We start from the raw sequence: 26,836 nt of genomic DNA, 5'->3' as shown, positions 1-26,836 counted from the left end.
GTAACAACAAATATCAATTAAGCTTTGAACATAGTGAGGACCTCCAAAGGCCCAACTCCTCCTGTACTCTGTTCAGGTGTGTTTTGTTAAGCTACTACAAGGGAAATAAGAGAATTGCACCTCCACTGCAGGGGCCAGTACAGCAGAACATTAATGCAGGCTCTACTCAGTGTAACAGCAGAGTCTCAGGTCTGCCAAGGATCCAGACCTTTACCACAGTGAACATGGATTCCCATCCTCCAGTAGAATTTTGTGAGGCTCCACCTTTCCCTAAAGAAGCATTGATTTTGCTCTTTCCTACCTTTCAAATATTTTCCAATTTCTTACCTGTATAAGACAACCACACAATAGCACAGAATTAGGAAATACCCACAACATAAAAACCCCAGAAAAAATACAGCACTCTTAAAATGGAATTAAGTACCAGAAATAGAATTTAAATTACAGCTCCTTCATCATTAATATGGCATTAAAGATTTTACTTCATTGTATCACACCAAATTACAGAAAAATGAACAAAAACATATGTGCAAAAATGCACAATCTACTAATGCCAACAAAGACTGGTCACCAGCTTGACTTTATTCTGATTCTAGTTTTGAACACACATGTAAACAACAATTATGACACAATTTTAAGCAAAAAACATAGCTGAGGTTTACACATTTTAAAATTTCTTCCACTACCATTCCAATAGTAAAAAAAAATCAGGAAACAAAAATCTCTTGCAAATGTATGACTTTGAAGAGATGACATGTATAAGCAAACTGAATAAAATGCCATGCAGTAGTTTCCTATATACACCTCTCTCCTTTATATCCTTTAAAACTGGTATTTAAAATTCCCTTTTATTATTAAAAATACTTTTATAAAAATAAAACACTTTCTTTGTTAACTGTAGGTACAGTAGCCTTTTTCCAGTGCAACTCTAATTTGCACAGAGTAGATCATGCACTTCACAAATACCTTATCACTTGTATGGACAAGCACCACTTGCTGATACCTGCACAGCAGTCCTGATCCTGTTTCCACTGAAGCCAATGAGAAACCTCTTACAAAAGCCTCTAAATAAATTTAAAAACCTCCCTTTATTAACTATTCTGATGAGATAAAAAACAACATCCAAAGTTTGGGCTCTTTCCTGTTTATCTTAATTGTCAGAAAAAGCAAATCCCAGATTTAGAATTCTGATTCAAGCATATCAAAATAAATTATTATAATCCATATTTACATCTAAGGTCTGACTCACCTTTCTTTGCCTATATGTAAAAACTAAGCATAAATTTTCATTATTACAGGACTGCTATAAAGACTGAAGTTTACAAATGCTTTTAGTATGATACTGCATGCATTTTGCTTGCCTTTAGGATGTCTTCTAAGAGAATGTCATGTTTAAATATCCACTATTTGTAAGTGGATATAAAAAAGTTTGCTATGCAAACTCTCAGAGCAAGCTATTGAGGCAGGGCTTTGTTTCTAGATATGCATGTGTAAACTCAAATTTAAGACAGCTTTAGCTACTTTGCATCTAAAAATAACAGTTAACATTTTTAGCCATAAAAATATATAGTTTAAGAAGTCATCAAAAAATTACAAAGGGCTGACCATTTCCTGCAGCTCAGAGGGACAGTCTGGAAGGCTTTGAGTTCTAAACCATGTACAACCCAACACAACTGTTGACTGTCTTGCAATCAGGGTAGTCAAAAAGTCATTTACACAGAACTGAATCCACAACCTGTGTCTAGTAATGTCTAGCCCTGGTATCTAGAAGCTATTTAAATATGCAAATATAAAGAAGAGATTTGACTAAATGCTGCTTTAGCATTTCCTGACAAATACAAATCTGGGAATGGCCTTTCACAGTACTTCACCTCAATGGAAAGTCTCATTTACTGCTGCCTCCATTACACACACATGTGAGAATGCCAAAATACACCAGCTTGAGAACAGAAAAACAGCTGCACATCTTCCAAAATCTGACTACTTTGCAGTAATTAATTAAAATCAGAGGCTTGTGAAATGCAGCCAGCATACCTAAAGGAAAAAAAATAGTGGTGATCCATTAACCCAATATTCAGGATTCAAAAAAAATCAAAACAGAACACCAATAGAAACAAAAATAGTTTAGGGTTTTCAAATATCCTGACATTAGCTAGAATCTTCCATTACCCACACTGGCACTGAATAATTGAAAAAAGCATGCATTTAAATAGCTTTTTAATTCACAGGTGTTAGAACACAGGAAGTACCTCTTAATATTCAACTTTTTCAGCAATATAAGACTGCAACAGTGTCACCTTACAACACATAGCTATTTCTACTAATAATCCATGAGATGGAATCCACTCCAGGCTGTAACACATTCTACCAATAAAGAAATGAATCCAAAATTTTATATGCACAAAACAGGCAATACATGAAAACCTCATCTTCAGCTTCTGTTTGCAAACAGGTACCTATTCCTTACCTGCTTGCTGGAGAAGAAAATAATAAAAAGAATACTGCTAATTAGACTATCAGGAAACAGGATGTCACAGCACAAATAGTTTTATTCAGGTCAAAGATAAGCAAGTCTGCTCCCATGGTTCTTTCAGTAAAAGTGAACAGAAACTGAACTAAATTCCCTACCTTGATTCTCAGATCAAGTTTTGGAAATTAGATCTATTGCTGTACTATCTATAGAAAAACAAATGTAAAGAATCCCCCTTCTCTGCCCCCCCCCCCCAGGCAGAACATTGCACCATGGCACTGAAAAGCTTAAATGAGACTAAAGCACTTAATACTACCAGGATAACATACATTCATTTAATGCACATTGGCATCAACTGTACAACCTTAACAGCATATGTTGAAGATAAACCAAAGTTTGGTAAAACCTTCATAGAGAACAATAAAAGCAGCAAATATTTCCCCACCATTAGAACTAAAAACAAGTTTATGTCTACTAATAGCATCTTTTAAAAAATCCACACCTACAAAAAAGCAATGACTTTGTCTTGGACAAAGATAGCCTTGCCCTGAAAGGGTGGTATAAAATAAAATATTTCTGATTATAAGTTGCTACTTCATGTAAAAAAAAAGGATCTTCATCTGGTTTTATCCAAAGCATTTGTGAGCTTGATAGGGTATGATACCAGTTTATTTAAACTTTTGCTTTCCTTGCTATTTTTAGTTTGTGGAGGCTGGCACAAAACATTTACTAGAGCTTAATGGCTTGTTGTCTCATTGCTATTATTACAAACCACTCATGTGGAAAGTTGTTAACTGTGCAGTTTGAATTCATAGGTGCTTGTTTGCCACTGGTTGACATCAGCATTGATCATGTTGCGCTCGGTGAAAGTAACGCATCCCTCGGAATCGATGAGCACCACCGTGTTCGTCCTGCAAAGCCAGCAGCACAAGGTTACACCTGGGCTCCAGCACAGAAACTTCCAGCCTGCCATCCCTCACTCCCAAATGTTTTAACCCTTTTTCCGTTTTTGGTTTTTTTTTTTTTTTTTTTGAGCACATCATCAACACAAGAGCAGGGCAGAAATCATCCTGACAAGTTCAAATGGGCATTTTCAGTCTGTTCTTCTGTCACGCCACTGCTTTGAATATTCCCTGCTGCACTTGCAGCAGCTGTCACACAAACCTGTTCATTGCAGAGACTATGGTAAAAGCTTAAACTTAGTGCAAAGTGCTCCATTCAGAAAGACGTAGCATAAAGCTAAGTTTTTCTTCACACCCTACATGTACCCATATGGATTACTGATATCAATAGCACTCTCTTCATCCCTTTCTTTCAAATCAATTGTATAGGTTAATAATTATCACAGGACATTGATATATGATCAAGAACAAGGTGTCTCTCTAGGACCCTTCCAAAGAGGAAATTTGCTTCCATGAGAAGCAGATGCCAGTTGTTCATCTATTCCATTTTGCCTTGGCTAAGCTGTCATTTCTCCATGGACACTGCAGTACCCTTCCACAAAGGGATGACTGAAAGTAGGAATTTTGCATCTTCATCTGGTGGCCTTTCCCAAGTCACTTCACAGGTTTCCACTCATGCAAAAAAGCACTTAATTTCCTCATAAGAAAGTGAGGCCCAGTTAACAACCTCTATTCACTAAGCCCTGTTGCTAAGGGAAAGGTAAGTGTGAGCATACAATTATAGCAGCAGGGAGACTTGAAATGTGTGCTAATTCATCAGTAGAAGGTCAGTATTTCTACCAAGTTATCCCTGTTTCCTTTGAAATGGCTGAACTCCAATCTGTGAAGCAAGGGGAGGAAGGTGCTTTGTTACCATGTTAAGTCTTCATTATCCTATATTTAAAATGTTCTTTTAATACATTTAAAGAAATCACTATAAATACTGAGTATCTCTCTCAGAATACCAACTGAAAATGCCTACAGCAGTGAGCACTCTGCTTATCAACTCCCATCTCTACAGAGCAAATACTATGGCTGGACCATGCCACAGACCAATCTGATAAAATTATTGGCAGACTTTTAGAGCAGCAATTCCCTACCACCAGCAACAGGATTCACCAGCAATTTTGTCCCAGTGAAGATTAAATGAAGATTTGCATTGCATTATTCTGTTCTTCTTGCAGCTTTGGTGGAACAATCAGAGCAGAGAGCGAGAATATCTCAGTAAAAACAGCAGCATCAGTTAGGGGAGAAGTAGAAATACAGGTTCTGCTGAACAAGAGCAATATGTTCTTAATGTATGAAAATGGCAGATCCATTTTATGATGCAATGTCTAAGGAAAACTCTGATTTAGCAATGCAGGTGACACGATTCCTGCTTGTGGAGGAGAATGTGTTCTGCAAATCTCTGGTAAAATCAAAGTTAGATGTGCTCAGATCTGCTATTACGCTGGGGAAGCAGGAGAACTGTATTATCTTGTCTGGGACAAGTTAAAGCTGTGCTGTGCTCTCCATCAAAGATGAACCACAGTGTGAACTCTTCAAATACTCTTCAGCAGCAGGTCCCAGACACTCAAATACTGACCAAGGAAATACATGACTGAATGATACCAGATTAATATCTTTTAAAAAATTAACGCAGTCACTATAGAATTTAGCCTTACAGTAGCACAATTCTGATTTGAGGTGTGCTTTGATGCAGTACACATCCATTTCTGGCTGGTTTTTTACCTGGTTCCATAACCCGGGCAGCGAACGCACACAGCCGCGTACTTGTTCAGGATGGGGCGGATGTAGTCCTTCCCTTGGTCTTCAATTGCAGGGTCTGGTAATTGACTGAAAAAAGTAGGAAAAGAGTTAAAAAAAAAATCTCCAATATTAACACATTCATCCCTCTTGATCTGGAAGGAGTTCCAGGACATCCCTGAGATCACAGTCAAAGGCAGGGCTGAAGCAGGAGAGAGGGGGTAAAGGACAAAAAGCCATCAGGAAAGAATGGAATTCTGTGATTAAACCAACCGCTGTACCCACTACATTCCTGTAATATGCACACACAAAGAGATCACAAAGTAATATGAAACAGGGTATTTTAAGAAAGTTCAAAGCTAGTGCATATCTACATGTTCATATTTATTATGAAAAGATCATTTCATCTTGAAGTGTGATTTGGAAAGATTACAGGCTCAGTTTTAAATATTGCTTTTTGTAAGTAAATATTTCCCTTTTATAGTCAGATGGTTTCACATGAGATCAAATGGAATTACTGAACATTAAGGGGAGACCATTTGACGATATTGTATCTTATACCTTTGTCTTCTTACTAGTAAAAAGTATAAAGTCTAACAATTTTTTAAAAAGTCACTTAATGTGATAGCAGATGAAAAAAGCTATTAAGACAGCTTAGCAGACTCCCCAGTTACTACTCCTTGCTCAGATCTCTGAGTTCTTATACAAAACTTTATTCTGAACCACTGAAAAATGCCACGTTGATGAATGTTGGCATTAAAATTTGCTGTAAAATTTTGGAAATTAAATCTTTATACCAGAAACAGCTTTGCTTCAACTTGAATAATTTCCCAGACAGATAAAAGTCAAGGTAAACATGAAAGTTACCAGATGGTGAGCAATGATATGAATTTAGACCACAGCACCTCCTGTACCCAACTCCATGTGTGCAGAATGTAGTGCTATCAACTTCCATTCCTTCTGAACATCCAGCTGATGTGCTCAGGTTTACTGTGCAATCAATTATGAGTGCAGGAACCTTCCTTACATCTCAAATTCATCTCTTGGGGACTACCTTGATTGAAACTTCCTTGACTGAATTGTACACACACTTCCTTTTCTTCTTCCCCCACTTAGCCTGAAACAACTGCACTTTTGAGGAAGGCAGCTGGTTGAACTTTGAAGTGCTGCTTCTCTACCCTCTGTCTACACTCTGAGCAGCAATACAGAACAGTAGAACCTACTAAGACCTGTGAGGGTGCTGAGGCCCTGGCACAGGTTACCCAGAGAAAGCTGTGGGTGCCCCATGCCTGGAGGTGTTCAAGGCCAGGTTGGATGGGTCTCTGAGCAACCTGTGCTAGTGGACAGTGTCCCTGTCCATGACAGAAGTTGGCACCAGAAGATCTTTAAGGTCCCTTCCCATCCAAATCATTTTATGATCTATGTAAATAAGTGCTTTCTGTAAGTGCAGTAACCAAGCTTAGGTGAGCCTTCAAAAAGCTGACAGCAAGCAGCTTGCACATCCCTAGTCATGCACTCATTGCCCTTACTAAGAGAAGTGCAATCTTAAAAAAAAAAAGGTTGCAGAGAAACCAGTGCACAGCTGATGAGGTCTAAGATTGCAGTAGCCTTAATTGTGTCTCCTGCTTAAAAATCAATACTGTTGAAAGTCAGGCTCTGTGAGAACACTGCTTTCAATTAATAAGAGGTAAAGTGCTTTTTTCCTCCAAAACAGTTTTTACATGCATGTTTTTAAATGGGTCATATTGTACTGGAGAAATTCCAGCTATCACGTTCTTACGGCTCTTGATTATTCATCACTGTAAGGAGCTCCTTCACCAAATCTTCTTTGGTAAGGTCTTGACTTCTCTTGACTACTTCTGTGAAAAGCTGCTTCCCATACTGAAGTTTCTTCCATGGTGTATCCAACAAAGAATTACTCAATCCATATATTCCTACACACACACACATACAAAAAAGCCCAATTTAATTGGAAAGCGCATTCTGGTGATTGCAGTTGTCGTCACAGATTTAAAAAATTTTAATGAAGTCTAAGTGACTCCCCAGCTAACCTTTACCTTCAGGTGTGCCATAAACACACAAGCCCCATTTCTGAACAGGAGAATACAACAGGCTCCCATCTTATGCTGGGTTGTGCTTAAGCACTCCCCTCATGCTAATGCTCAGTACTTGTTTCTAGTTGTACTCTAATTCACATCAACAGCTGTTAGTTTAAATTAAATTAAATTTCTGGTTTGCTAAACCATGAAGGCACAACAGAATTTTATAATTTCTGCAATCTAGTCTTGTCCAATGTAGGGATAATAATCATAATTTATCTTTGCCTCTGATTTTACTCTTGAAAAACACTGCAAAGCAGCACTGCATGACAAGAAGGACCCTTGTCTTTAGAGGCACCCTCTCACAACAAGCCAGGCAAGAAAGATTACCAAACATCCTCTCCTCCTAAAGGGAGCCATGCACACAGGAGTCTGTTGTCTAAGCACAGAGACCAGAACCATCTTTGGTACAGTCTACAGATACCTAGAATTTGTGACTCAGTTTCTCATTACAACATGGCAGGATTTTAAATTTTTAAAAAAATGTCTCTATTAAAATCTGTTTTATGTTTGTAGCTGTACAAAATCTAATAGCTGTTTCCAAGTACTTATGCTGTAATTGCTACAATAACAATTTGCCTACTGGCAGCCACATTTTGACCATTAACCTTAGCAGGCAAAGTAAGGCTCTGCCATCAACTGTTCCCAGCCAGTTACACTGCTCAGAACCTTCCATGTCTCCTGGTTCCATTTAAATTGCCTTTTTGATGATGACTTCTGGAGCATTGCTCTCTGTAGCTAGCTAGAAAAGAATTAGATTTGAAATATTTTTTAATTGATTCACCTGATAAGACAGATTGTATTTTTTTTAAAGCCAAGTCTGTCCCTGGGGGAGCATAGTCATACTGTGACCTTCAAACTGCTGGGTAAGGGGAGTTAGGGTCAGACCCTTTGAAAATTCCACTCTCAAGACAGACTGCTGTCCTTCTGCCATAATTACCTAAGCAGGAGTCCACTAATTGCACTGCAGGAGGGTACATACACAGACATGGACAGAAACTTTTAATGAACTATTGATTCTTTGCTGCCTGTTATTAACAAAAACTTATATGAATTCAAGGACAGTTAGTAATATTTTCTTTTAAAGAATGCAAAGAAAAAGTCAGTGAAGACAATGCTTCAGTAGCTAAATTACTAGAACAATATACAGCTGCATAAGAAAAAGTAATATTCAGACCTTTCCGAAGAAAACCTACCAGCATTTAGGAAAACAGGTTCTGGCTCTCCTCTGTTTCCATAGTAGCAAATTACATCTCCTTTGGTGGTACTGAAAAATATAAATACAAATTTCTCCTTGAAAAGCCATCAGCTTCTATATTTGATTATGCTTTAATTTCATGCAATCTTTGAGCACATTAAGATGCTTCTCCCACTGTTGCTCCTATGATACCAGACATTGATGTGTTTTATTACTTTCCTCCTCTCAAAACACTGCACCATTATCAGGAAGTAGCATTATCAATTTTAAACATTACTGCAGTAAAATTCAGTAAAACCCCATAACTTCTGCATGGAAGTAGCCAGGCTTAATAACAAAAAACTGGTTTTGATTAAGTGGAGATTTAGTTGTTTGGGAGAAGGGGGCATGTGAAAACAAAGGAACTGTCCATCACAGCAAGTACCCTTTTCCCCATCGCTTCTTTTGAATCTTTCTTGCTTTTTAAGCCACTGACTGCTGTGGGCCACTTTAGATGGCAGAAGTGCATTTCAGGCCCACTCCCAGCAATGCTGCAGGGCATAGCTGGGTCCTTTGTGCATTTCTTGGCTGTTTTCAGATCACTGTAGTCACTGAATCTCTCTAATTGTAGGCACTGGCTGCAGCACTCACTCTCTCTTGTGCACAGAGTACAGGGAGGGTCTTGCACAAGGTTCAGAGACAGCTTCCAACATTGCAAACAACTCTTATTTGACAGAGATTGTATCAGCATATCCAAACAGCAGGGACCTACACAGTCACACTGATACTGACAACACAAACACCAAACCAACTGATAAGGGAAAAAAGAGAAAGTAAGTCATCAATAAGCCTTGTGTGTCCTGTGGGAAATGGACTGCCATTAGATGGCTCACTCTCAACATCCATCACTCAGCTGACATGGAATCGTGATTCTTCAGATCACTTCCACTTGGTGGGGTTTGGCTTTTTTTTTAATTTGCCAGAATACAGCAATGAGATCTAATTCTGTATTTCCCCCTAGTGATTTATTTGCTCACAGTTACCAACAAACACATTCTCATCATAGTTCAATTTTTAATTTGTTTCCCAAGCTCCAGCTCCTTAGACAGCGCATAGAGTTTCCAAATTGGAAAAAAAGAAAAACAACCAAACAAAAAACCAAAACAAACAAAAAAAACCCAAACCACAAAACTTGCAGTTAAGACTGAATTTGGATTAAGTAGCACAAAGCATAACACAGAAGAGAAGCTATTTCCAACTCCTCATTTTTTTCCTAAGATAAAAAGGAGTATCTCTGTGCTGATGCAAATCAGAGTATATAGAATGCAATCTCATTAATGATGTAGTGGAACTTAAATTGCTCTGCATAACTTAGCATCCGCTACTCAAACCTTAATAACAAGCAAAACAGTCTTGATTTAGCTGTTTATATTCTTCTTGAAAAGCCATTATGAAAGACATTCTACAGTGTCCTTTGCAAGACAGCCAAATGAAGAAGGAAATATTAACTTATTAATTATACCAGTCAGAGAAGTCAAGAAGAGGAATACGAAAAAAGCTCACATAAAGCAAAAATAGAAGTGCCTTTCTCAATGCACTACTCTTCCTCCTCCCAAACCCAAGGAGCTGATACCACACAGAAAGATCATCAAGTTTTTCAGCAGAGGCAGAAGACAGCAACCACAGCAAGCATATTGTGTACACTATTTTTCTTGTTAGATGTCATATAAGACATAACATCAGCTATGATAACATCAGCTACTCAATTCACAGTTTATGGACTGTTAAAATAAACATATAATATTTCTGAACTTTCCTCTAGTAGCTCAAAAGACATTTATTTTCCTTATCTTTTTCTTCTCATCCTTAAGATCCTTGTTCAAATTTATGCTGATGCCAAGACTTACTGAACACCTGAACTCTTCACAGACAACAACCCACCTTAGGTGTCTTAAGACACTATTGTATTGGTGCATTAACTACTCTCTTTTCAAGTACCTGCTGTAGAAGGTCTGTGAAAAGATCAGAGCAATTGTTATAATCTGAAGTCTCACAAGACAGTGTCAGGTGGAAAGGCGGACAAATGGCCCAAGCAAGCCCTGGAACACAGCTGTAAGACAAGGCCTGTCACAGATGAGACTGCATGGTGAGTAAGCTGGCACTGCTGACTTCCTTTAGAACAGCTTTTTACATGAAAGAATATAATCCTCTAGCATCTCTTCCAAGATTTGTGTCACTGACAAATGCAGTAACAAGATCCCCTGGAGTTTATCAAGAAGATGGGGAATACATACAAACTGCAGGGTCACTAATTCAGGACATCCGTATTTTATGGCATGCACGCTCCCCCAGAGGAGTGTTTTCACTTACCTGTACTGCAGCACTGCTGCTGCCTGCTGTCAAAGGAAGACTAAAGCCTCCCAAGAGACTTCTGAAATGGGGATACTTTCAAAATTTAGTTCACTGTGCCAGTCAGCTACTCTTTCTTTTATCATTTGGCTCTGCCTATTCCCTTCCTACTGTTTACAGGTACTCAGAACTGAACATCAAAACAGAAGCCAAGAATAAAAAAAATCACTGTAAGCTTGATTGCAGCAATAGCCTCAAAACCCTGCCCTGTACTCAAGATTCTCTTCCCTCACAGCCTTACGGGTATAGATACCAATTTCACTGCAGAAGTAATAAAGGCATAATTAAAGTGATGACAATAGGACCCAACAGACATATTTTTAAATCCCAGCCATAGCTGACAGCAGAAAGAAACTAAAATTATGCTCTTAGACACATCATTCTGTCAAAAAATGTAAGCAATAATAAATGTTCTAGAAAATATTCTAGGCAGCACAAATCTCAGTAGTAATAGAAGCTTCACAGCAACATGAAAGCCATGCAGAGTTTGCCACAATCACTTCTTAATGTTGATGAAACATAAGCAATGTCCTTCTGCACTCCTGCCCTGCTTCACCTTCAAGGTGGCTCCAAGTAATGTCCAACAAAAACTCAGAATGAAAGAAAAAGGAAAAAAGTAGTGAGGCAGTAAAGCTGCAGAGTGTGGTTATCCAAGTGATCACTCCCCTGGGCACTGAGCTCTACTCTGCTATAGACAAGGACATTGGATTGTTTTGTGAATAATCTGTGCATGTATTTTTTGTGCAAGGAAAAAAGATGAAACTGGCAGCAACGTTGAAATGCTGGACAGTAGTTTCTAATAAGTATTATGGTTCACAGATTCATTTTCTTTTCTTCAATGTTCATGAGCTAATCAGGTAACTCTTTCTGTTCTGAAGCTAAAAATAAACAAGCAAACACCAAACCACCAACTATAAAGCCCAAACATGTACCACCTACCATCAAATGAAATGGTGAAAAGAATTCTGCTGGATACTCACAGCATACAAAGTCTGCCTTAAAACAGACTCTGATTTTGTTGTCAGTGTCTAAACATTCCTTTGTCACTGTCCTAATATTTTGGGCCAGGCAGAAGCTCACAGCAGAGGAAAGAGACAAAAAACTTTTTCAGAAGCATTTTTCTTTCTTTTGACATTGGACTGTCCCTCCATCCACTGGAAGTGACTAAAGATCTATGCAGAAATACCTCATTTTCATGAGGGAGCCACAAGAAGCAAGACAGTTATACTCTGCAAAAGGTGATACTGAATTAGGACAGTGCATGAGAAGAAAAGCAAATGAGCTTACAGAGCAAGCCCAGGGACTTGGCCATCCATGTTCTTTTCATACCAGCACTCTGACCCTATCTCACTTTGAAAAGACACCTAAATCCAATCTCTGGAGAGCAATCAAATCCTTCCTACCCAGCCAGGTCACAGTGACCACGCTGAATGAGAGCCTGCAGGTAATGGTATAGTTTACTAGTTTTTCCCTGCAGGGATTGAGAACTGCCTGTGACAGGGGAGAACAGACAAGTTCACCCAAAAGGCAATTTTCTGTAATCCCCACCAGCTGACTTGTTTGTAAGGCACAATTTGTCTATTCATCATGGAGAAAGTGATTCACTCCTGTTACACAGGGATCTTATTGCACATAAACTATATGGGTTCTAACTGACAGCCTGTCAGAGACTACACTTGCTGGGTGGGTGACAAGAAGCTGCCAATTTGTCCTTCAGGGCAGCCTGAATTACACACTTGACAGTAAGGAACACAAGTGAGATGCTGCCACAACAGCCCTGACACAAGTTTGAGGTACCCATGAAAGCCTAGGTGCAGCAGTAGATTTGTTGAAGACAGGTTTTCCCCAGGACAGAAATGATGTCCTGATCATCAACAAAAGCAGCTCACTGCCTTCAGGAATTATCACAAATGGAGAAAGAACAAAAACCCCTTTGAATATTGAGCAGGTATTTACTTTACAGAACAGTCCAGCCTCTGATAACCTTATTCCTTTCTAATCAGACCTACAGACAGCAAAAATGAGAGGAGTGGCAACACTGCCTTCCTGGAAGCCAATTTTGCAGCTGCACAAGATTCCAAACAGACACTGTTTGCCACATGCTATAATTCAACATAAAAGTATGTTCAGCATAACTGAATAAATATTCATGACTCTCATACTCAGCAGGTACACCCAAGATGATAAACTGAAAAATCAGAAAAATAAAAGTACTAAGTAATTTTCTTAAAACAACAAATCAATAGTGTTTAAATTGATATAAAGAGATGCCACAGAGTAAATAGATTATTACACTGAAAGTGTCAGAACCCATGCATGTTAAAAATAAGAGTCACACTAAGCTGTGGAAATAAACAATGAGCTTTTATAACCTGTATAGTTGTCTCCAGCTCCCTTTCTTGTATTACTGCACCTGTCATCTAGCATACTATCATCATAATCATACTGAGAGAAGCTAAAATTTCTTTTTCTGAAACGTGTACCTGAAGATTCAAACATTGTAAATCTCTCTAAATATGCTGCTTACACTCAGCAGAATCATGTGCTCAGGTACATCCCTTTTCATCAGTGCTTCATTTACACTTTCAATCTGAGTTTCCCCTCCATTTCACACACTCTAACAGAGCCAATCACCAATTGTTACACAATGGAAGAACACATTAAGGACAGTCCTCAATCTTTGTTTTGAACAGTAACATGGCCCAACAAAATAGCATCAACTACAATATCATTTTCTATTTACACAGAAAAGTAGCTCCCATTCATATACCACATTTCTTTTTGGAGTAATTCTAATTTCCTAAAATGACAAGTTTACAAATATTATTGAAATTGCTCTGCATCATTAGCTTGCCAAGAATTTCATTTCATCAGAGTATCCAAGGCTAAGGACATGTCAAAGCAGAGAAGTTAATCAACACACACAGCTTTCAGAGTGATACTCAACAAGGAATTATGACCTGTATCACCATGGAAAGACTATTCAATTGAGCATACAACTCTCCATCACCCCAGCATGGAGGAATAAACAAACAAACCCAACACAGGAATGATTGCCTTAAATAAAATCAATCAAACCTACTTTAATATCATCATACTACCAGCCATTATATCTATTCTCTTTTCCTACACTAAAAGAAACTCAAACTTACTGCTTGCTAGGTCACACCTTGAATATGTTTGCTTGAAAACATCTATTTTTTCTGTTGCCTTTTCAGTAAAAGATAGCCTTCCAATTTATGCAATCTAGCCAGGCAGCAACATACAGCAGAAAGCTCAAAAAGTCAAATCCTCTGACCATGGTAAAAATCAATTTAGGCAACTGAAAAATTTTGGGAAGTCTCTGGTGAAACAATGAACTTTATAAACTAGAGAGTAAAAAGACCAAAAAGTATCAAAGCCTCTAACTGCCTGGCCATCTTCTGGATTGAATTTCTAGAAACATAACCTATATATTTATTTCTAAGCAGGCCCAGCAAACAGAAATACTCACGGTATCTTCACAGAACTGACTGGTAAGTCTGAGCCATTAGCTGAAGGTGGTCTAATACAGAAAGTGAAAAATGTAAATACAAGGCCAGTTAGTGAGAGGGTGCTAGAAATTATTTCCACTGAAAACAGTAAACACTCTGGCCTTCTTTAAGAGGCCAGAGTGGCCTCTGGGAATTCTGGGAATGCTTTAAGAGCACTCCCAGAAGCATGTAGAAAAGCTGAGTGGGAGAAGGCCCTGCACCATCAGGTTGTCTGATAAGATTAATGCTTCTGCACCAAGCGTGCCAAAGCAGCAGTGTGCTCCTGGCAGTTTAGATGTGCTCCCAGTCACGCAGTGTGCATCCAACTGGGAACTGACACAGGGTCTGGAGATGCCTTAGCCCTGGATTTCCATTCTTCCCCATCAGGCAGAATGCAAAGGCAAAGTAGCAGATGTACCTGTGCATAGAGGCTTGCACAAGCAGTGGAAAGGATTGTGTCCATCACACTGATTATAATTAAGTACCCAACATCCTTTCTCAGCTACAGAAACTTAAGGTTAATGTTTGTCTTGTGATAATTTTTAATGTTTAAGGAAAGATTAATGACACAGACACTCTGACAGGAATAATAGCTTGAAAGCTTTCAGCTGTTCTAATCCTGCTGCAGCATGTCAACTCTCAGAGAAAAAAAGGTGTCTGAGAAATTATGAGCTGAGGTTTTGTCTTCTCAAAACACAAAACCCAGAGCCTCCAGGAAAAGGACAGGCTACAGCCTAACAGGGAGTTGCACGAAGTTTTGTGGGAAGCAATGGTTAGAATACAAGATAGCTCTCCAGTGTCAGAAAGATACACAATAACAAAGGAAAGGAAGGCTACAATAAAATTAGGGCCTTGCATACCAATTAGCACAAAACCTGAACTCTAACTTTAGTTTGTGACAGACTTTGCATTGTTACACTTTGGTGCTATGACTTGTATGTACAGCACTGTTATTATCTTTCTCCCTCTGATATTTGAAGTGTGATGTTTTATAGACTTACTTCAAGTCAGCTGCTAATAAATTAAATCCATTGTAAAGATGTCCCTCTACTGAAACTTTCTTCAAGTAAGAGTAGCTGTCCAGATCTGCAGTCAAGAAGTTTGTTACAAGAGTACCTAAGAAAGAGAAGTACACAGAGCAACTTGTATGTGTGTGCTCACTATTCTGACAGCCCTGGTAAAACAAACACAAAGATAAAGATTCCTGTTGCCAACAGGCTGTAACAGTGGAAGAAAACCCCAAACCACAAAACCAACCCAAATAATGAACCAGCCTTTAAAAGTCTTACATCATTGTATCGTGTTCACATTAAGAGCATGAGTTTTACTCTGAAGAACTCAGTCAAAAGCTCTTGGTAAAATTCTAAGAATTCACATTTACTAACTATTCTGGACTGGATGCGCCTTTCGTCTCCTCCCACCTGACAAATTCTTTCTTGCCTTGCTTCACTTCCCTGATATATGACCCTAAAATGACATACAAATGACATGGTTCATTTGTTTCTCTGTATAACATGGTTTGTCACTGCAATATATTTCCAATCCAGTACCATATGACAGTTACACACAAATCTATTTTTACTTTTAAAAAACCCACAGATGTGCTGTTTTGAGCATCCTCTTTGAAAGAGTTTTTTTTTATTATTTCTCCTCCTCTGATTTATCAATGGGGAAGAAGAATCTTTAAAGCTACCTCCAGCATAATCCAAGTTGCATTCCCTGACAAAGGTGTTTGCATTTGAATATGCACTTTAAGAAGTCTACTGTAATCTAAAACTAGCTCAATGCTTGGCTAATTTTTCTGCCTGTTAATTAGAATTACTTTGTAGAGGAGATGGTGCTGCTGCATAGCTTGTATGAATGTGACTTCAGGCCCTAGGCACTACATCCTGTTTTACTTATGCCTGCTTGATCAAGAAAATATTAACCAAATCAAGTTCCTCACATACGTACTCAAACTCATCAGTTAAAGATTTTTGTTTACAGCACATAAACATTCTTTTTGTCCATAAAGCTGTGTTAAGAAAATTAATACTGTAATCATCACTATTTTACTGGAGCATCAGGGCTTGTTTGTCCACTTCCTTTTTTTTTGTTTTTTATTTCAACTCCTCCATACCTCTTCCTTTTGCATTTTTATCAATCTTTGGCTGCATATAGTTTGTCAGGGCTGCCATCTTGCCTTTCTTACTGATTCCCAGCCATGTCCCTCCTTCTTTTCCCTCCTCCATGTCCAAACCTAATGGAACAAGTAAGAGTTAGGTTATTAAATACATTAAAATTAAAAAATGTTTCAAACTCACAACATGTTTTCCTTAGATGTATAAGGAAGAAGAAAATTTCTTATTAGAAAGACAACACCATCATCTTAATAATGAAAAGACCATGCCATGATTCCCTTATATAATAAACCACTCAAAATAGCAAGACATACATACCACTAAGGATCTCATTGCTGCTGTCCCAAAACTCGGCCGATTTGGATGGTCTGTGGTAAAATTCATCCCTATTAGCTGCTAGAATAAGCCTGCAGAACACAAGAGGAAAAAAGACACTATTACTTACAAATTGGAACTTCACAGTACAGGCAGGAGCAGAATCCAATTTTTTCCAGAGCATTAACTCATTTCAAGCATGAAACTATCCTTTATCTCCCACCTCACCTTTATCACTCAGTGTAAAGTTCGACTGACATCTGACAGCAGCCTTCTCTCTCACCGTGATGAGACACCAGCAAATCCATCTTGGTGAGTGAATGAGGCAACTGGTGTTTTCAAAAAAGAATTCTTACAAAAGAAGACACTGAATTAAGGTTGCATAAACAACCTTTAGATTCCTCTGCACAAAGTTATAGTTTAATTAAAGAAAATTATTATTATTATTTTGAATTTTTTTTAAAGTGTTTTTCATTGGTAGAACATCCTCACCTGAGGAGCAGGTAATGGATCCAAGTAAAGGTAAAAGACAATGGTGACTCCAGGCAAGCCCTGTGTGGAGGCTCAGGGCAGCAGGTGCCTGCACACAGACCTGCAGGAAGCTCCCAAAGTCCTGCTCATCAGTACCCACAACATGACTCGCCTTTATTTCAACTGTGAGACTGTGAACGCTCCCTCTTCTCTCCAGCTATGTTGCTTAATTTAATTTTAATGAAATGCAATCTTTCAAAAACCTGCAGATTTTCTTAACCAGTTTTCCTTAACCTCAGTTATCTTCTTCACTGTCAGTTCCTCCTGCCAGCTGCATCTCAATTACAGCTGCACAGCAGAAGACAAGTTTGCTACTGGAAACTGAAGACAGACCATACAATTTTAATTCTAATTTTTAGCCACAACACACGAGAATCAATTCCAATGACATCTCATTACTTTGTTTGGCATTCAGATGTACTTATATTTTCTGCAGGTTTCTGAACTTTCCTGCAAATTCATCTCTTCCCTAATACAGTGTTTTAAAAGAGGACTGCAAGGTACAAGTTGCCCATTAGAAATACTACAGAAAAAGAATCATAATCAACCATAGAGAAACTAGAAAAACCTGACACTTCAATGGCATCCTTTATGTAAGGTAAGTGCTTAGTATTTTGCCCAACAAAGATAACATCTGTTGGAAAGCAAACTGTATGTACATTTTTTTCTTTCCAATGCAAATAGAATAATGTTCCTTTCAAAATTACATAATTTCTCTTCTAGCTGATTCTAGTCTTTGAGCTATAGGCTTTCTTCTGGTTTACCAAATATCTGTCATCTTACTTCAACCTGCTCCATTAACAGGATGAAGTCTCCTTTCACAAATTTTTATTTAAATGAGAATCTCCCCGTTAAAAAATAGTTTGCCTGAAGTGCACTTCTCATCTCCTGAAGCTTCAATTATACTTTGCCTTCAATAATTCTTGACATGAAACTACATAGTTTCTATTACATTAAACTCCATAGTTACTATTTGTTTATAGTATCTAAATAATAAAAATAAACAAAGTCTTTTTTGTGTGATTGAATATTCCCCATCTCAAGTTTAATGCAGACCCCTAAATTTAGCACAAGGCTAGTATACAAAAGTATAATAATAAAAACATCTTTATTTTGTCATTTATGAAACATAATTACAGTGAAAAGGAGCGATATTAAGTAACCCTCATCTTCTAATAAATTGCAAAAAGCCTATTCAGCTATTTTTATAGCTGAAATAATTCAACTGTATTAGGATTTACATATTAAGATTTATTTTAATATTGAGAGAAATGAAAACATGAGAAATCATTCCATTAAAGTGATTTCCTACAATGCAATTCAGCTCCAGAAAAGAGCCTGTGATTATAGCTTTGAAGCTTGAAACATTAATTTATTTGTAAGATGCACACAGTACTATTCAGAAGGATGTAGAGGCAGCATATTACCTCTGACAGTAATAATGGACTACAGTAAAGTGCTTGTTACACTGTACTAAACTTTACCACAAACAAGCCCCAAGAGGGAAAACAGAACCAGTTGCAATCCTACAGGAAGATGGATTTGTTCGTGTGTCACAAGAGTGAGCTCTCTGCTTAATTAGATGCTCAAGAAAATTGACCAATATGTTGCTCTAGAAACCAGAGTCTACCTGGATGGAAAATTCTCCCAAGTGTTACAGAGAACACATTTTAGCTTGGCTATTTTCTTCTAGCCAGTAAACTCAGACAATGACAAGGTGTTTGTCTTGTTGACTTTTAACGCCTATTACTGACACTTTCTTTCAGTTAGAAATGCAAAGCAGAGAACAGTAAGGAAAGTTGAATTGCCTGGTTTGTGATGGACAAAGAAATTAGTGTCTGCAGGTACAGGAATCCCCTTCTAGTTGGGAAAACTGTTCCAAGACCTCACCATGAAATAAACAGATACAGCACAGCGATGCCTGAACTGTCAAGAAAAATTGCCCTTAGCAAGAACTTGTAGAGAGATGTCTCACTTGGCCCAACGGCTACAACACTGCTTGGAATTAAGAGGGCTGGTGTTAAGGAAAATAAAAGGACTAAAGTTATGTATCTGATGTTAAAACCTGACATCAAGAACACTGTGGCCTGGCATTTATCACCCTAAAAGATAGCTCACAGTGATTTATTAAAAGTATAGAGCGAGGCACTGCTCAACAAAAGATAGAAAGTTAAATACAATTAAATACTCCTGAATTTGGGCCAACATCTCACAAGTGTTGTCTATTCTGATGCTGACAGCAAGTTGTTTTCTGATATAAATTAATAACTTCAATCTTGATGCAAGTTTTTATAGCAAGCAAACTACTCTAAGTTCTACTTTTAAATATTGATCATGGCAGAAAGTTCACTTGGCAAGCAACTTTGCAGTTTACATCCAAAGGATTTTCCCAAGAGGCATCAAATTGATGAATCTGTCTTTCGCTAACTACCAACACAAAGAGAGTCAGACAAAATAAATGGATATAATAATTCAGCACCAGTCACATCATAAACAAAATCCCTTTCCAGGCAGGTTCCTGATGCAGAAAAGAACGCACTCTGGACAACTGAGGTTTCCATTCTCGTTTCCTCTCTTTCTATAGAATGGCATCTGCTTCTTAATATAAGAGGACAAGAAAACAAGTCAGTGAAAGGCACAACGATTTACTGAGCAGCCTGACTGATGGTTTCTGGATGAATACCAATACTTGTACCCTACAAAGTAATATGGAACCTATACAGTATATATAAACACAGCAATAAACCTTCATAGTCTGTTTACAGCCTGAAGTGCTTGCTTTTTATTACATACTCAGTGTACTCAAAGATACTGATATTGGAGATGAAATTTAAAGAGGACAGGCTACAATGAGAGAGAAAATGATTACAGGATGTTTAATACTTTGGAAACTCACTGCATGACATCAAGAAATTCTTATAAACTGACCTAGAAGCCTGCAAACTTATTTTTTCGTCAGTTTTTGGCTAAGCATTTCATACACATGACTTAGTTTATTGCCTACAGTTTTAATTGCAAGCAGATTTTGGGGAGGGGAAAGGCTAGGACACTTATTAGAAATTCCTTGGTTGCAAACTGGAAGCCTTAAACGTGTCTACCACACTGAAAACAGGGGACAGCTACAACTGTGATGCCCAACAAACAGGATTCCCCTTAGTTTAAATAATAAAGTAGAAGGCAGGACTTCCAAGCACTGGAATAGGACTTACACAGCACAACAGATCCCCAGCAAAAGGTCCATAATTAGAAAGCCCAACATTTCTGATATAGTCTAAAACCAAAGGGTTCTAAAAAGGGTACAGTAACTCCTCCAATGGGGAAAGCCATGAAGTTAAACACTACAAAAGCACAGTTGAACACATAATATTGATTTGAGTTTGTAATTCACACACAAGCTACAAAAAGGAAGTGTGTAAAATATTACAGAAGCAGGTCTGTTTTAACTACAACTATCTTACCTGTAAGCATTTTTTGAGACTGGCCGTGGGTCAAATTTGAATAGAAGGATGCACATTGAAGAAGTGATGTTTAAATCTTGTTTCTTCCACAAAGGCTCAATGCAAGGTCATTCTGTAATAGACTAAAATGGTAATAAAGATTACCTATTACACTGCAAATTATAAAAAGAGAAACTTGCTGCTGTACTGGAGCTTAAGGACTGCAATGTACTAACTAATAGCTCATAATACAGATACATAAATAAAATACAACTTCCAAAACAGAATAGTTTTGAAGACTGATTTACTAACCAAATTCTTATGGTAGTATGTTCAAAGTTATGCCGGGCTAGTTCAGATTTTTAGGGAAAAAACCTGCATCAGGAAAATATTGACAAAGTGTAGAGCGCTAGCAATACATGAAAAAAAGTTATGCAATTTTCTGCTCATTACCAATAAAGCACCTTTACTTTTTTCCCCTAAGGAAGGCAAAATGCTTCTTTTAGAATAAAGGAGAAAATAAGACTCAAACTGTTGCAGAAGACAGAAAAAGCCTCATTAAAGACACTCACAGATCTGCAAATAAAGTATAACTTAGGCCAAGCTACTATCAATGTCCAAGAGAAATTATTATTGTTTAGCATTGTGTAAAAGGTCAGGAACAAACAGAAACACATGGGACATTCTGTGTCCAGAGTTTACATTTTGATGAGGAGCTTCCAGCACTTGTGCTATATTTAAAATTCTGGCCATCCAGATGGAATGAAAAATGTGCTTTCCATTTCAAACCAACAAAACAGCTTTCAAATATTTTGTGTGGTCCAATTAACATTTTTCTGGTAATAAAACTGCAGTCTGATCTTTACTTTTTGAGGCTGCTCAAACAATTATCATCAGAATGTCACCATCCAATGACACACAACCATTTTTATTGTTACTGACAGCTTTTGCCAGGCATGGCTTTGCCATGCAAGGTAAGTCAAGAGGAGAGGGAGGCAGAATACAACAGCACAACTCTAAGGCCCTCTAAGCAACTCAATGACTGAAAAAACTTCTGTACAAAACCTAGGATTTTTAACTGTACTTTCAAGATATGTGGAAAGTCTCTCTCTTGCCCTTTAATTGCTTCATAATTTGTCATAAGAGACATCAGGAAATGGCTCATCTTGACTACATTCCCATTACCAAAAACAGAGCTGCAAGTGAAGCATTTATACAGATTTTATTTTTAAATTAACAGCTTGCCCATAGCTGCTGGCTCCTGTTAAGTCACAGTTCAGCACCACAACCAGCCTGCTGTTGTTGCCAGAGCACAAGTTCAGTCTTGCAGCCCAATATCCTGCAAAGAGACACTTCTGCTGCAGGACATGAAATAACTCAAAAAGAGGTGCAACACTCCTGACATGCTTGACAAGAAAATTAGTGCACAGGAGCGTGTGTGTCTCTGTATATATATAAATATACCTCAAAGTATTTTAAATTCTGTTTGCTGACAAAAGGAATTTCCCTCCCAAGTTGACTCATAATCCATGAGCTAAAAGCAGCAATAGCAGAGCTATCCCAACTATTTTATGTTACACAGGTTACACAATAACACACTGTTGGCTTTCTTTGCCTCTATCAAGTCAATCCCAAAATAACTGCATGAGAAATTCCTCATAAAATGAAGATGCAGTTTGAATTTTGGATAACAGGTCTTTAAAAAGACCATAGCCAGCCTTATAGAGAAAACCTAAGCACTTTTGAGAAGGTGATATGCCCCTTCTCAGACATCTATGGCTGAATTTTCAGTAGACTGCAATCATACTGGGCTTGAACTGCCAGTACTGGAAGACTTGGATCTTCTACACACAGAGTATTTCAGAAACAACACTCATAGCTCAGAAGAGATCACCTTCAAATCTTTGGGTTTAGAGGTTCCCATCTACAGCACTACTGTGAGTATGCCAGGGAATCCTAAAAACTTTTTTTTTTTTTGGCCAAGTGCAAAGAAGCTCACTTGGTGAAAGCATGGATATAAAATACACTTTTAATGCCAACTGTCATTGAGTACTCTCACTGACTATGGAGATACGGCTGCTAGGTCCCTTGCCAGATAATTGAATGGATTACTTGATAGAAAACTGTTTGCAATTAATCACTCATAAAACCAATATTTTAATAAACAGGTTTCAGGCTCCACTGTCTGATTTATTCAGTTCCCTTCAAATAATCTAGTAGGTCTAGCTGCTCATGCAAGTTACTGGCCAGCATAAAGTTTAAACAAAAAATGCCAGTCAGAAAACAGCTACAAAGTAAGTTTGCAATACTCATCATAATTATCTAGAAGAACAAATATTTTGAACACTTCAGTACCTTTCTAGAATCCCCAGTCATTATTATTAGGTACTACTGCTTTGACAAAATGCTTTTTTGTCCCCCCATCAACCTTGCCTGATGTTATTACAATTCTTGAAGTTACATTTATGCTTTTATTAACCTGAAATATCAAACCAGCATTTTTTATCTCAGGCTCCACCTGCCAGCCTTGAGACAAGCATAAATGCTTATATGTCCTATATAAACAGTCCAGCTTTTTTTTTTTTTTTTTTTTTTTAACAGAAATGTTTAAGGCAGATAAAACAGAGCTACTCCTTAAAATAACAAATAGCAGCAACACTTAACTGGCAAAGGAGGCAAGCAATGTATTTTGGTACCTTCTTTAATTAAAGCTGACATTGCACTTGAAACACCTGTTGTGGATATTACCCATAAATTCTTAAATAGAAGTATACTGAAAGTCAGACTCAAATTTGGATATTCTGAAATTCACAATAATTAACAAAACACTAAGAGGAAAAAAAATGGAGAGAGGCTGTCATAGATGTTGTAGTACATAAACATTCAATCAAGAAGTCTTCATGCAGGTACCATTCTCCTGAGCTCATACTCACATAAAAGCTGCTGCTGCAAGCACGGGGATGAGATGAGCACATTGCATAGAGCTGGAGCTGCAAAGCACATGTGCTCAACTCAGCTGAGTCCCCACAGACCAAGGAGAGGAGAAGGTGACTTCCACTTGCAACTTGATCCTACAGCAAGTCCAAAGCCAGATCAAAACCTGATTTTCAATCTCCATTTCTGCAGAAAATGTGTCTTCAGAACCATCCTTAGAAATGAAGGAGGTGCCAGAGTTCAAATAGAAAAGGCTAAGCTGTGGTACAACACTTGCTTTCTGATTTTCTTTTTGAGGAGAATACAAGCCAGAATATACACACTATGCAACATGGCAAGGTCTGCAGGAAGCAGGGAGAAATCCTGTGCTCTAGGTTGGAGTCAGTGAAGACTTTTCTCTGGATAATGAGCTTTTATAAATTCTAGTTTGCTTATTCCTACTCAATAAGACAACAGTTACCAAGGATGACATGATAGCAACAATCTCCTATTTCTGTAATGTTTCTAGTTTGCTGTCCAACTTGTGCCTAATACACACAAACCAGCTTGTCAAGAACCACAAACATCCTGTAATTAAGCGTTCTGCTCCAAATGGCACCGCTAATTTGGAAATGACATTCAAGTAACTAACATTCTCGTTCTGTGCTACAGTACTCTGTTAGACAGCACAGTGTGTTGTTTTGCTCATTTGAAGGATCTGTTAAAAGCCTGAGTGGATACATGCCAGCATAAGGTAGCATTTAGAGGGACTTTCAGGAGACCCAAACATGATAGATTGTGTATGTTCTTTTCGTAGGGTTCTACCATCATTTGGTTGATTAGAAACAATCAGTTCATAATTTGGCATAAAACTATTTTACCCTTAATAACTCCCAGTATCAGGCTCTGGAAAAGGAGGCCATTCGTTATGTATCTTGTATTCACAAATGAAGCATCATAAATAACATCTGTCAGTTACCACAGTGATCTCAACTCATCCAAAACTATTGTTTAGGTGCAGTTTAAAACACAGCTAAAAACATTATTCACTGGAATCTGCTAGTTCTATGTACTACAACAGTAACTTGTGTTCAGCAGAGTAGAGAACTATTTTACTGTCTCTTTTGAGTTTGTCCAAATGAAACTGAACCCTACAGTCCTCAAATGCCCATAGAAGGACCATAAAATTGGATGTATTTTCTTGCACTACTGAAATGAGGTTTTTAATAGCAAACTTTAAAATCATCAAAAATAAGACATGCTTGATTAGTTCTTTAAAGTAATCTATTTTTCTCCCTCAGAGAAAAGTGTCTCCTGGCTGCATTTTTAAAGCATTTTACTGTTTCATTTTTGGACTTCCCTTGTGTACCATATGCTCATCAGTAGCCATACTAACAACTACAGATGAAGTGGAATAGATGGATCTATAATTTGATGACTTCCAGGTTGTTCCCTGTGAAGAGCGTTTGTAAGTAACACCAGCTTTGTAACCCTACCAAGGTGAAGAGTCAGTGTTCCCTGCAAGTGACAGCAAAGCAAAAATACAACAGTTGAACACAGAAAGTAACATGCAAGGTGAATGGCATTCCCAAGTTTAACGGGCTTATTTTATTTTCTGCTGCTTGATTTCTCTCTAGTGTTATACTAGATTAGATCCACTGTACAGTTCCCATGAGAAACAAACGACAGTAAACATAACCTTTCACCACATCATGTTTTAGAAACATTTACAACAATGGAGTAAAACAGCCTTTGCCCCAGTTTATTAAGAGCACGATCAGCAACGGATCTGTTTCACAAGGCCTGTTCCTTAGATAAAAGCTGTATTTTTAGCTTGTTGTACGATTCTTAGGTTTTCTTCACGGACGAACCACCAAAAGACATTAGTAGTTTTCATAACTATGACTATTTCTTGACCTCAAAGGGTCATTTCATATTAAAACTTAATTTAAAAATTACTTTATTACTCTTGTACACTTACAATTACTCCTGTACGTGACACAAATACCAAACAGCCACCACCCACGCAGGAATGAAATGCCATCGCATAACCAAGGAAAACAGGTGCGAACTGACACCTGAAAATATCCCCAGAGGTGCTGTAGGATAAATTTAGGATAAAAACCTTAAGCAAATGGCGCTCAGGAGCAGCACCTTCCTTGGCGGGGAGGGCCGGGGCTGTGGCGGTGGCCAAGAACGGCACACACAGCCCCCAAACCAGGAGCCCGGCAGCTCCCGGAGGCTGCTGGCAGCTGAGGCGGCCCCGGGCTGTGCCCGAGCCCGCCCTGCAGGCACGGTGACCCCCGGTCCCTGACTCCCTCCCTCGCCTCCCTCACTCACCCACGGCCGCCGCACCGCCCGTCCCCCGCGCCGCTTCCGGAGGGCGGCCGGGCCCACCAGCACCGCCTCTCCCGGGGCCGGGCCCGGCTCCTCCTCCCGCTGGCGCTGCCGGCACCGACACCTTCCCTGCGTCCCTAGCCCAGGGCCCGCCGACACCGACAGCGACAGCGACAGCGACACCCTCCCTGTAGCCCTAGCCCGGGGCCCTGCAGCTCCGCGGGGCGTGTGCGAGGGGCCGGTGCCACACCTCCCGGCACCCCCCAGCGCACTGGGGACTCCTCTCTCAGCGCTTGAGCTGCTTCTTGGCTGCCTCAGCCTGCTGCCAGCGTTTCTGGTTTCAAGCTGAGACGAGAAATTGGGGCAATAGAAAAATTTTTTTTCACTGTTAGGGTGGTCAGGCATTGGGACAGATTGCCCAGGGAGGTGGCAGAGCCGTCATCCTTGGAGGTGTTTAAATCTGGTAATGTGGTTTAGTGGTTTATAGAGGTTACAGTGGTTAATGAGGTTGGACTTCATGATCTTAAAGGTCTCTCCTCATCTTGCTGATTCTGTGAAGGTGTGAAATAATAATATTACTGATCTGAGCTTCACAGTGCTCATACCTCTGAGGACAGATACTCCCAGGCTGCTGACAGTCTTGGTGGGTTTGGATGCAGCTCCTGACCCCTCAGAACAGGGCCCCTGTGAGGGATGCTGCTCCCCCGACCACCTCCCCTGACCGAGACTCTGCTTCCAGGAAGGCCCCAAAGTCACTGAGCCCTGAGCTTGCAATGGGATATGAATGAATTCTAGTCAGGACAGCTTTCCTGAGGATTGAGGAAAACAC

General features: G+C 38.8%; 1 protein-coding gene across 1 annotated transcript; it reads right to left on the bottom strand.

Annotated features, from left to right (window-relative positions):
- Positions 1 to 569: 569 nt before the first annotated feature.
- On the bottom strand, positions 570 to 26,140 carry TANGO2 (transport and golgi organization 2 homolog). The gene is made up of 9 exons (XM_084217105.1): positions 26,011 to 26,140; positions 20,779 to 20,900; positions 16,793 to 16,881; positions 16,474 to 16,593; positions 15,356 to 15,470; positions 8,453 to 8,523; positions 6,938 to 7,091; positions 5,143 to 5,247; positions 570 to 3,381 (listed from the first exon to the last, which is right to left on the bottom strand). Exons 2-9 carry the CDS (start codon positions 20,832 to 20,834, stop codon positions 3,261 to 3,263), a joined length of 831 nt encoding a protein of 276 aa, XP_084073231.1. The 5' UTR covers positions 20,835 to 20,900; positions 26,011 to 26,140; the 3' UTR covers positions 570 to 3,260.
- Between the last annotated feature and the right edge of the window lie 696 nt (positions 26,141 to 26,836).

This window comes from Fringilla coelebs (genome assembly GCF_963513975.1).
Source record: "Fringilla coelebs genome assembly, chromosome: 17".
Lineage (NCBI taxonomy): Eukaryota > Metazoa > Chordata > Aves > Passeriformes > Fringillidae > Fringilla > Fringilla coelebs.
The sequence above is the reverse complement of the archived record's forward strand: the minus strand, read 5'-3'. Positions and strand labels throughout refer to the sequence as shown.

What these genes read in the sequence shown, in the direction of transcription:
- TANGO2 (XM_084217105.1), bottom strand. Translation starts at nt 20,834, where the DNA reads ATGTGCATCCTTCTATTCAAATTTGACCCACGGCCAGTCTCAAAAAAT. An exon ending in CAGCAATGAGATCCTTAGTG is followed by an intron (nt 16,594 to 16,792) that starts GTATGTATGTCT and finishes TTGTTCCATTAG; the next exon opens with GTTTGGACATGGAGGAGGGA. An exon ending in TTATTAGCAGCTGACTTGAA is followed by an intron (nt 8,524 to 15,355) that starts GTAAGTCTATAA and finishes TATATTTTTCAG; the next exon opens with TACCACCAAAGGAGATGTAA.